The sequence below is a fragment of the Eriocheir sinensis genome, unplaced genomic scaffold (assembly GCF_024679095.1).
Source record: "Eriocheir sinensis breed Jianghai 21 unplaced genomic scaffold, ASM2467909v1 Scaffold565, whole genome shotgun sequence".
NCBI classification, from domain to species: Eukaryota; Metazoa; Arthropoda; class Malacostraca; order Decapoda; family Varunidae; genus Eriocheir; species Eriocheir sinensis.
In genome coordinates, this window is record NW_026111904.1 from 109,233 (window position 1) to 120,818 (window position 11,586).

General features: G+C 42.1%; 1 protein-coding gene across 2 annotated transcripts in view; it reads right to left on the reverse strand.

Moving 5' to 3' along the window:
- LOC126993126 (innexin inx2-like) overlaps positions 1-8,050 on the reverse strand; it is a 98,287-nt gene extending 90,237 nt beyond the window's left edge. For both annotated transcript variants that reach the window (XM_050851989.1, XM_050851988.1), the window contains exon 1: positions 7,567-8,050. In XM_050851989.1, coding sequence (XP_050707946.1) covers positions 7,567-7,947 — 381 coding nt within the window. In that variant the 5' untranslated portion in view covers positions 7,948-8,050. The remainder of the gene's footprint in view (positions 1-7,566) is intronic.
- Between the last annotated feature and the right edge of the window lie 3,536 nt (positions 8,051-11,586).

Consider the following 11,586-nt stretch of genomic DNA (forward strand, 5'->3'; position numbering starts at 1 on the left):
TGTTATATGTTATTTTTCGTAACACAGACCAAGACATGGTAGAGTTGTCTGTATTGAAGAGAATTACGCAGGAATTCATGGTCTAATTTATTTAAGTTTCGTACGTCTAAGACTTATTGTTAATTTGCAGAAACGATTACACCAAGACTGATGTGAAGACATGCTGATTAAAATTGAATTCAGTCAGTCTGGGAGTTTCAGTCACCTTAATACCCGGGAAAGCAGTACGGCGCCTACACACAAATATCAGAAATATATTTATACTCATTAATTATTATTGCTTTTCTTATTATTGATTCCTTCAATGTCCCGGCACTTTGACATCTAGTGTTTTTCCGTCTAGCAGCCAATGTAGTGGCCTTTCTGATTGTGTATGTCCTAAGTCCAGCTCGGTGAGACGACCTGATGATGTACTTTTCCGATTTCCCGTGGAATGATTACTGCTTCCAGGAGAGAGACCCCTCTGTGTGTGCCCAGCGCATCACAGAGGTGATTGTCTCTGGAATGGAGGCATACATTCCACGTACTTTCTCTACTCCCCATGCTAAAAAGCCTTGGTTTAATCACGCTTGTTCTCGTGCTATCAAAGATAGAGAGGCAGCTCACAAAAGGTACCAGAACCTTCGAACTCCCACTAACCATGATCTGTACATTTCCGCCCGGAATCGTGCCAAATCTATTCTCCGACTTACCAAAAACTCCTTCATCCATAGAAAATGTCAACACCTTGCTTTCTCTAATTCTTCCAGAGACTTCTGGCATCTAGCCAAAAATATCTCCTCCAATTTCACTTCTTCCTCTTTCCCTCCTCTCCTTAACCCTGACGGCAGCACTGCCGTCTCATCTATCTCTAAGGCTGAACTCTTCTCTCAAACTTTCTGTAACAACTCCACTCTGGACGATTCTGGGCATATTCCTCTTACTCATCCCCCTTCTGACTCGTTCATGCCTGTTATTAAAAATCTTAAGAATATTGTCTTCTATGCCCTCTCTGGCCTCAACTCTCAGAAGGCTTATGGACCTGATGGAGTGCCTCCTATTGTCCTTTAAAACTGTGCTTCCGTGCTGACACCCTGCCTGGTCAAACTCTTTCGCCTCTGCCTATCAACATCTACCTTTCATTCCTGCTGGAAGTATGTCTTCGTACAGCCTGTGCCATAGAAGAGTGACCGTTCCAATCCCTCAAACTACCGCCCTATAGCTTTACTTTCCTGTCTATCTAAAGCTTTTGAATCAATCCTTAACCGGAAGATTCAAAAGCATCTTTCCACTTCTAACCTTCTATCTGATCGCCAGTATGGGTTCTGCAAGGGGTGTCCTACTGGTGATCTTCTTGCTCTCTGAACTGATTCTTGGTCATCCTCTCTTAGCCGTTTCGGTGAAACTTTCTCATTTGCGCTAGACATATCGAAAGCCTTCGATTGAGTCTGGCACCAGTCTTTGCTTTCAACACTGCCCTCTTTCGGATTCTATCCCTCTCTCTGTACCTTTACCTCCAGTTTCCTTTCCGGCCGTTCTATCTCTGCGGTGGTAGGCGGTCACTGTTCTTTTCCTAAACTTATCAACAGTGGTGTTCCACAAGGTTCTGTTCTATCACCCACTCTCTTCCTATTATTCATCAATGATCTTCTTTCTATAACAAACTGTCCTATCTACTCATACGCTGATGACTCCACTCTGCATTATTCAACTTCTTTCAACAGAAGACCCTCTCAACAGGAATTACATGACTCCAGACTGGAGGCTGCAGAACGCTTAACCTCAGACCTTGCTATCATTTCCTATTGGGGTAGAAGGAACCTTGTGTCCTTCAATGCCTCAAAAACTCAATTTCTCCACCTATCAACTCGACACAATCTTCCAAACACCTATCCCCTATTCTTCAACAACACTCAGCTGTCACCTTCTTCAACACTAAACATCGTCGGTCTATCCTTAACTCAAAATCTGAACTGGAAACTTCACATCTCTTCTCTTACTAAATCAGCTTCCTCGAGGTTGGGCGTTCTGTATCGTCTCCGCCAGTTCTTCTCCCCCGTACAGTTGCTATCCATATACAGGGGCCTTGTCCGCCCTCGTATGGAGTATGCATCTCACGTGTGGGGGGAGGTCCACTCACACAGCTCTTCTGGACAGGGTGGAGTCTAAGGCTCTTCGTCTCATCAGCTCTCCTCCTCTTACTGATAGTCTTCTACCTCCCAAATTCCGCCGACATGTTGCCTGTCTTTCTATCTTCTATCGACATTTTCACGCTGACTGCTCTTCTTAACTTGCTAACTGCATGCCTTCCCCCTCATGCGGCCCCGCCGCACACGACTTTCTACTCAAGCTCATCCCTTTACTGTCCAAATCCCTCACGCACAAGTTAACCAGCATCTTCACTCTTTCATCCCTCAGGCTGGTAATCTCTGGAACGATCTTCCTTTAACTGTATTTCCTCCTGCCTACGACTTGAACTCATAAGGTTTTGTTGGTAAGAAAACCGGGTAGGACACGAAGTAACGGGTTTAAACTGGATAAATTCAGATTCAACAGGGACATAGGCAAAAATTGGTTTACTAACAGGGTGGTGGATGAGTGGAATAGGCTTAGCAGTCATGTGGTGAGTGCCAATACAATTGTCACATTCAAAAATAGACTAGATAAATTCATGGACAGCGATATTAGGTGGGGTTAGATACACGGGAGCTTAGGGTCAAAGGAGCTGCCTCGTACAGGCCTACCGGCCTCTTGCAGACTCCTGCGTTCTTATGTTCATTCAAGAAGAAAGTATCAGGACACCTCTTTTCACGTAATTGACTGCTCTTTCGGCCACCTCTTCGGATTATTTACAGGAGCAGCGAGCAGCGGACTTTTTTTTATTGTTACCAGAACGATTTTATCGTTGCCAGAACGACGCATTGCGGCTTATCCTCGGAGGCCCCAGATGGACAAAGCTTGAGGCTCTACGAACTGAGGCTGAGCTCCCTCCACTGGTGCTCCGGATCGAGCAGATGGCAGCAGCATGGACAGCAAAAACAGTCGTCAGACTGTCCCTCACCCCGGCAAGACAGAGGTTATTAACATCCCTCGCACAGGACGACAGGCTTTTCACCGACAGGACGTGGGCAAGAGGGTTAGCGAGAGCTACTCGAAACTCACTCCCGAACGTAGACCTAGTGAATAGAGGACCCAACGAGAGGACAGAGGGCTGCGTTGACCTACTGCCATGGACAACGGATGTGGCTCGCTTCCACATTGAGCCCCTACCACTCAGCAAGCAGCAGTGCTCACGCGAGATTCTCCTCGCCCACGAAAGAGGAACCCTTGCCCGCACATCTACGGATGGATAAAGTGTATACCTCACGGACGGATCCGTCGATCGAGAGAGAGGCAGAACAGCGGCGGCCTTTGTGAGCAGCGATGAGACACACGGGTGGCGGACCAGCAATCACTGCTCTACCCTTCAGACAGAGCTAGTCTTCCAAATATGTCGAGGCCGGTCTGGCGTAGGCTCCCGCGGGTCCTTTCCTGCCGTCTGCTCTGCCACACAGTCCCAACACCTATCTCTTCCTCTCATATGTAAGCTATAGGTAACATATGAGAGGGAAAAAAAAGGTGTTGGGACTGTGTGGCAGAGCAGAGGGGAGAAATGGACCCGCGGGAGCCAACGCCAAAACGGACTCGACAATTTGGTTTCACTATACAGTGGCTCTCCTGACGGCGCTCCAGCACGCCCTCCGCACCGACAGCAAGGACATTACAGTCTACACTGACTCAATGACAGCACTCCAGACAATTAGACGCAACACGATAAGACAACGCCAGACAGGTGACTCTGACGCTAGACACACTGGTGCGCTGCGACGCGACAAGCGAGCCGTGACGTTTGCCTGGATACCCAGTCATGTGGGTGTCCCGGGCAACGAGCCGGCAGCCAAGCAGGCGTTGGACCAGGACCAGATCGCGATCGAGGTCCCAGTTAGCCTGCAGCAGCTAAAACGACTAGTGAAGAGGACCACCGGAAAACGAGCACTTGCGTTAGTGAAGGACGAAGAGGCCACCTCAGCGTCCCTTCAGTGGTACGCTAACGCCACTGGCTACGAGACCGTTCCCCTCCCCTCCTCCTTGGCGAGGAGGGATAGGGTAATCCTCCATCAACTGCGACTCGGCTACCCGGGCGTCCGCTCCCTAGCAGCAAACTACGAGGGTGAGCTGCGCCAGCACCGCCTGGAGGACACGAACGAACCTCTCGTTCACTACCTTCTGGATTGTGTGCAGACAGGCCCGCTAAGGACGAGGGCGGCTGTGAGGGGTCACACCCCTTGCGGCGAGAGAAGGACGGCTGCAGCACGGATGGCAAGGCACCTGACAGACGACCTTGGGCCTCCTACAAGGCTCCTACGACAAACAGAACCAACGAGCTAACTGTTGAGGCAGAATGACAGGGCGACGGTTGAGACAGCATGACTATTTCTATTTTTTTTCCTTTATTTTTTTTCTTTACCTTTTTTTATCTTTTTATTTTATTATTATTATTATTATTATTATTATTTCTAAAATTATTTCTCTCTTTTCTGTTTCTTTTTCCTCTTTTTTTATTAATGTCTTTTTTTCTTATTTAATTATTTATGTGTTTATTTTTGTTTACTTATTTATTTATTTATTTATTTATCTATTTTTATTTTATTTTTTTATATCATATTTTATTTTATTTTTTGTATTTCATTTCATTTCATTTTTCTACTTTATTTTCTTTTTCTTTATTTTTTTTTTTATTTATTTCATATATTCGTTTATTTATTTTTATTATCATTATAATTAATATTATTATAATTATTATTATTATTATTATTATTATTATTATTATTATTATTATTATTATTATTATTATTATTATTATTATTATTATTATTGTTATTGTTATTATTATTATTATTATTATTATTATTATTATTATTATTATTATTATTATTATTATTATTATTATTATTATTATTGTTATTATTATTATTATTATTATTATTATTATTATTATTATTATTATTATTGTTATTATTATTATTATTATTATTATTATTATTATTATTATTATTATTATTATTATTATTATTATTATTATTGTTATTATTATTATTATTATTATTATTATTATTATTATTATTATTGTTATTATTATTATTATTATTATTATTATTATTATTATTATTATTATTATTATTATTATTATTATTATTATTATTATTATTATTATTATTATTATTATTATTATTATTATTATTATTATTATTATTATTATTATTATTATTATTATTATTATTGTTATTATTATTATTATTATTATTATTATTATTATTATTATTATTATTATTATTATTATTATTATTATTATTTTACTCTCCTTTCTTCATCTCCCAATCTCTCCGACTATACTTGCGTGGTTCGAATGCCGCTTTAAATAAATGATCCCCCTGCTATACAAAGGTACTTTCCTCTGTCACTGAACTGTCCAGCGTATTACTCTTATGGAACACCCTCCCTCCGCTCGCATCCCCTGGCTGGACCCCCCCAAAAATGTCTGCTTCCGGTACCTTCCACTTTACTTGCGTGGTCTCTTCCCTCTGTCATCTAGCTGTTTCACCTGTTACCCTTATGGAATCCCCTCCGTTTCCCTCGCCTCTTTCCCCCTATCCTGGATGGACCCCACCAAAAAGGTCCCTCCGCTATACGGAGTACTCCTCCCATCCACACTATAAATAAACGTGCAAACCACTGTCACCCTTTGACCCCCTTATTTTCAATAATTCACACCTTTCTCTCTTGGGGCCTGGTGTTTGGTCACTCCTGGCGGGTCGTGCATTGACCATCGGGGCCGTGCTGGGTGCGGCCCTGGCGTCTGGGGGCGTGGCGTAGAGAGACAAAAGAGAGGTGGCGGTGGTGTAAGATTTATGCCCTAGGCGAGAGAGGCGGACAAGTCTATGGCATATATTATAGCCCGCGAGGGTTGGAGCCCCTCAAAACCAAACGAACGAACGAACGAACGTGCACCAGTCATTCTCTCTCCTACTAGCGAGCAGACAACAGCTCCTCTGAAGAAGAAGACATCAACGCCACTGGAGAATGATTAAGAAACCCGAAATCGCGATACGGCAAGAACGATGACCACTTATTACGGTGAAGTCGTCACCAAACTGACAAAAGAGAATAAGACAATTATTCGAGAGAAAGAGAATTTTCTTAAGAAAATAAACAACACCGAGCTCACTGTCACGTTCAACCAGACATGTTTAAGAGAAAATATCCTACCCATATATACCCTCAATATATATATAGATATATATATATATATATATATATATATATATATATATATATATAGATATATATATATATATATATATATATATATATATATATATATATATATATATAAGAACGCAGGAGTCTGCAAGAGGCCGGTAGGCCTGTACAAGGCAGCTCCTTTGAACCTAAGCTTGTATTTTTCGTACATCAAAGAAATAGAATAATCTAACATTTAAATTCTGATACACACACACACACACACACACACACACACACACACATATATGACACTCTCATAAGCAGGTCTGGGTGCGAGAGGGATTTAGGGGTCTTAGTGAGCTCTGATCTCCGTCCAAGGGCACAATGCATTCAAGCTAGAAATCGAGCAAATAGGGTACTGGGATTTATTTTAAGGAACGTAAGCAACAGAAGCGCCGAAATCTTCCTCAAACTATATTTAGCATTAGTTAGACCTCATCTTGACTATCGCTGTCCATGAATTTATCTAATCTATTTTTGAATGTGACAATTGTATTGGCACTCACCACATAACTGCTAAGCCTATTCCACTCATCCACCACCCTGTTAGTAAACCAGTGTTTGCCTATGTCCCTGTTGAATCTGAATTTATCCAGTTTAAACCCGTTACTTCGTGTCCTACCCGGTTCTCTTACCAACAAAACCTTATGAATATCTCCCTTATTAAAGCCCTTCATCCATTTATAAACCTCAATCATGTCTCCACGCACCCTTCGCCTTTCTTGAGAATGCAAGTTTAACTGTTTGAGTCTTTCCTCGTATGGCAAGTTTCTCAACCCCGGAATCATCTTAGTCATCCTCCTCTGCACCGATTCTAACATTTTGATATCCATTCTATAGTAAGGTGACCAGAACTGAACCGCATAGTTAAGATAAGGTCTAACTAATGCTAAATATAGTTTGAGGAAGACTTGGGCGCTTCTGTTGCTTACGCTCCTTGAAATAAATCCCAGTACCCTATTAGCTCGATTTCTAGCTTGAATGCATTGTGCCCTTGGACGGAGATCAGAGCTCACTTAAACCCCTAAATCCCTCTCGCACCCAGACCTGCTTATGGGAGTGTCATATGTGTGTGTATGTGTGTGTGTGTGTGTGTGTGTCAAAATTTAAATGTTAGATTATTCTATTTCTTTGACGTACGAAAAATACAAGGTCAATACACAGATAGCAATTACTCATTAATATTGAACTAACTCAAAGGATGTCACAAGAAAGACATCTCGATAACTATAAACGACCACTTACCTGAAGTGACAAAAAGAGGACGACCCATTGATAATACTTGTGGTGCCTCACGCTGTAGAGCTCAGGATCAGCACCGGGGCGCCGCATACCTTCATAGTTTGCCACACCCGGATGCGCCACTTCCTCCCCAACCCGGGCTCCGTTAAGCGCTGGGAAGGTGTACGTGGAGTGGATCCAGCAGTACATGTCAATGGTGTGACTGTTTAGTGACTCAACGAGACAGTCAATTGGATCACCAAAATAATGCTTTTTAGACAACAACAAACTGAATATCACTAACAGCACCATTGTTACTTTGTAGTGGAAGAAGAAGAAAATATTGTCGATTTTGATGTTTTTGATAGCCAGGAGATTGCGTATACTTTCTATTGTGTAATGCATTTCGAGATAAATGAGACCAAAGGTAAAAAATAAAGAGGAGAGCGCGGGAGTGGTATGAGCTGCGGTACCCAACCTCTCCCAACGAGGAAGACGAGACAACTCCAGCCTCCATGACGCGGCCGCCAGTGCTCGCCGCACCCTTCATCAAGAACTCACGTTGCATGTTAATGTTTCTACCACATCTCGCCAAGAGGATGATTTCAGTAACAGATCTTTAGGGAACTTTAGGTTTATCATTCGACAGAAGGAATCCAGGAGCTGCGTGTGCAAAAAAGGAACGCTGCAAACCCTTGACATGTGACGGAGGGCCGCGTGGGAAGAGGTGTGGGATCAGCCGCCCACGCTGTGAGGTGAGCTCATGCCTCTGATGGGTGTGCCGTGACGGAACAAACACATCTGCCTGAGGAAAGGTGAGTGCTTCGTGATGCTAATGATGCTACTGATGCTGCTGCTAGTGAGTGCTTCATGACGCTAATGATGTTATTGATGATGATGCTGGTGACTCTCATGATGTTAATGCTCATGTTATTTGTCATGATGATGTATGATTGAGTGATTGATTGATAGTTTAGTGTTGCAAGTAAACAACAAAGGAGAAGGGAGGAACATGCCATCCCAACCCCCAGGCAGTACAGAGTGTGATTATACAACTAAAGATACATGTGGAAGGAGTCATGATGATGTATATGCTGATGAGGATATAATGCTGATAAATGGTGATGTTGATGATGAAAATAATAATGATGAAAATTATGATCATGTCTGACTGTGATGATGCTGATGATGACAATGAGATGTGTGCTGATGGACAGGTAGATGAGGACAAAGATAAAGACGACTATGCAGAGGGTGATAACGAATGGATGGAAGCTGTGTTGATGAGCTATAGTCTTTTCAGTTTATCAAGTCATCATGGGTGTGCCCAGCTGAGGCCTATGGGTCGTATTTTAAAACATTTCGTCGCCCAAGTTCACATATTTGACATGGCTTTCGTAGGAGCTGTAGGCCTTTCCAGGTGTAGTTTTATGACCCTGGAGGTAGTTTGACCCTTCTTCTGTGCCATGAACCTTAAAAAACACTCATGAAAACCCGATTGATCCCCTCTTTGACCTTTTGAAATAGGTGAAGTGAGAAGCAAGAGTGCCTTATTTTTTTTTTTTTTTTTTTTACAGCAAAGGAGACAGTTCAAGGGCACACAAAAATCAAACATTAATAAAAAAAAAAAGCCCGCTACTCACTGCTCCTAGAAAGAATCCAAAGAGGTGGCCGAAAGATAGGTCAATTTCGGGAGGAGAGGTGAGGAGAGGTCGTATTTTAAAACATTTCGTCGCCCAAGTTCACATATTTGACATGGCTTTCGAAGGAGCTGTAGGCCTTTCCAGGGGTAGTTTTAAGACCCTGGAGGTAGTTTGACTCTTCTTCTGTGCCGTGAACCTTAAAAAAACACTCATGAAAACCCGATTGATCCCCTCTTTGACCTTTAGAAATAGGTGAAGTGAGAAGCGAGAGTGCCTTATAATACCAACCATAGTCTTTTCAATTTATCAAGTCATTATGGATGTGCCCACCTGAGGCCTATGACCCCTACCTGCGTTACCACATCCCTCCTCTATCACTCGCTCTCCTTCCCTCCTTCCTCTCCACCTGTCTTTGTCTCTCTGCCTGTTATATTTTGTTCCATAAAATTCCCCTGTTGTGGTATTTCTGCACCACACACAAGAAAAAACTCTAGATGATGGTTGACCGGTGAGGTGCCATTGTCACCCAATTTGAAGACTCGTTTGCATTACTGGTCGTATGGCCGGAGCCAGGGAGGAAGAAATGAAACCACTTGAAAACGTCACACTTATGGAGAGAGAGAGAGAGAGAGAGAGAGAGAGAGAGAGAGAGAGTTACATAGAATTACATAGAAAATCAGACCACACAGACCCCATGGTTCAGACTAGGTGGTCTGTCCTTAAACCTAAGTGATTTTACATTAATCAGAAGGCTCCAAAACGTTGCTTTTCTACTCTAGTTAATATTAAGTTCAAGGAGGTGACGGTCGAGCTTGTTTTTAAAGGAGTTAATCGTGTTACACTGGACCACTGATGGTGGGAGCTTATTCCATTCTCGCACTACAGCGTTGGTGAAGAAAAATTTGGTGCAGTCTGAATTTACTTGTCTACATCTGAGTTTTATGCCATTGTTCCTTGTGCGCAAAGTGTCATCGATCATAAACAATGTTGATCTGTCTACATTAGTGAAGCCATTAAGTATTTTAAAACATTCGATCAGTTTTCCTCGGAGGCGACGTTTCTCAAGAGAGAACATGTTAAGGGTGGAAAGCCTTTCTTCGTAGGATTTGTTGCGCAAGGAAGGGATCATTTTCGATGCCCGACGCTGAACACCTAATTTAGCAATATCCTTTGCATGGTGGGGAGACCAAAACTGTACCGCATATTCCAAGTGGGGTCTGACTAAACTATTGTAGAGCGGAAGTATTACATCTTTATTCTAGAATAAAAAGCTTCTTTTAATGAAGCCTAACATTCTGTTCGCTTTATTTGCTGCATCGATGCATTGCTGTGAGAATTTTAGGTTTGACGCGATTTTGACCCCCAAGTCCTTGAAGCACTGAACGCTTTTGAGTTTAACGCCGCGCATTTCGTAATCGAACTTCTTATTCCTCGTTCCAACTTGAAGGACCTGGCACTTGTCTACGTTAAAGGGCATCTCCCATCTATCCGACCAAGCTTAAATTTTGTGCAAATCCTCTTGGAGGCTTTGCCTGTCTTCGTCAGTGAGAACCGAGTTACCAAACTTTGTGTCGTCTGCAAATTTACTAATGCAATTATTGAGTCCACGTCGTTGATGTAAATAATGAAGAGCACTGGGCCAAGAACCGAGCCCTGAGGGACGCCACTAGTGACCGGCGCCCACTCTGAGTTAAATCCGTCAATCACTACTCTTTGTTGTCTGTTGCTCAACCAATTCGCGATCCATTGGTTTACTTGACCGTCAATACCTATTTGCTTTAATTTGTAAAGTAATTTTATGATGTGGGACTTTATCAAACGCTTTCTGGAAATCAAGATAGACTACGTCCAGTGATTTGGTTACGTCATAAACAGTGAAGAGGTCGTTATAAAAGGTTAATAGGTTTGATAGGCAGGATCTTTTGTTTCGGAAGCCATGTTGTGAGTCCCCAGTTAATGAGTGGCTTTCAAGGTAACTCACAATTTTGTCTCTAATTATGAGAGAGAGAGAGAGAGAGAGAGAGAGAGAGAGAGAGAGAGAGAGAGAGAGAGAGAGAGAGAGAGAGAGAGAGAGAGAGAGAGAGAGAGAGAGAGAGAGAGAGAGAGAGAGAGAGAGAGAGTCAGAATCAGAATGCTTTATTCCATCAAAGTACAATGTACAATAGCTTTTCTCTTAATTATAAATATTTTACATGTAATATAGATATCATATATAAGATTTTCTTTAACTAATCTTTCATCTTAATTACTAAACATTTACATGGGATATCATATTTAGGAACTTACTAGATATAATACACATATACGAGATAAGTGTATATTATGTCCTTCACGCGTTCTTTAGCAAAAGCCTCCTTGAAGAGCGTGAATAGTTAGGGCTTTCTTGAAGCTCGTGAGTGAC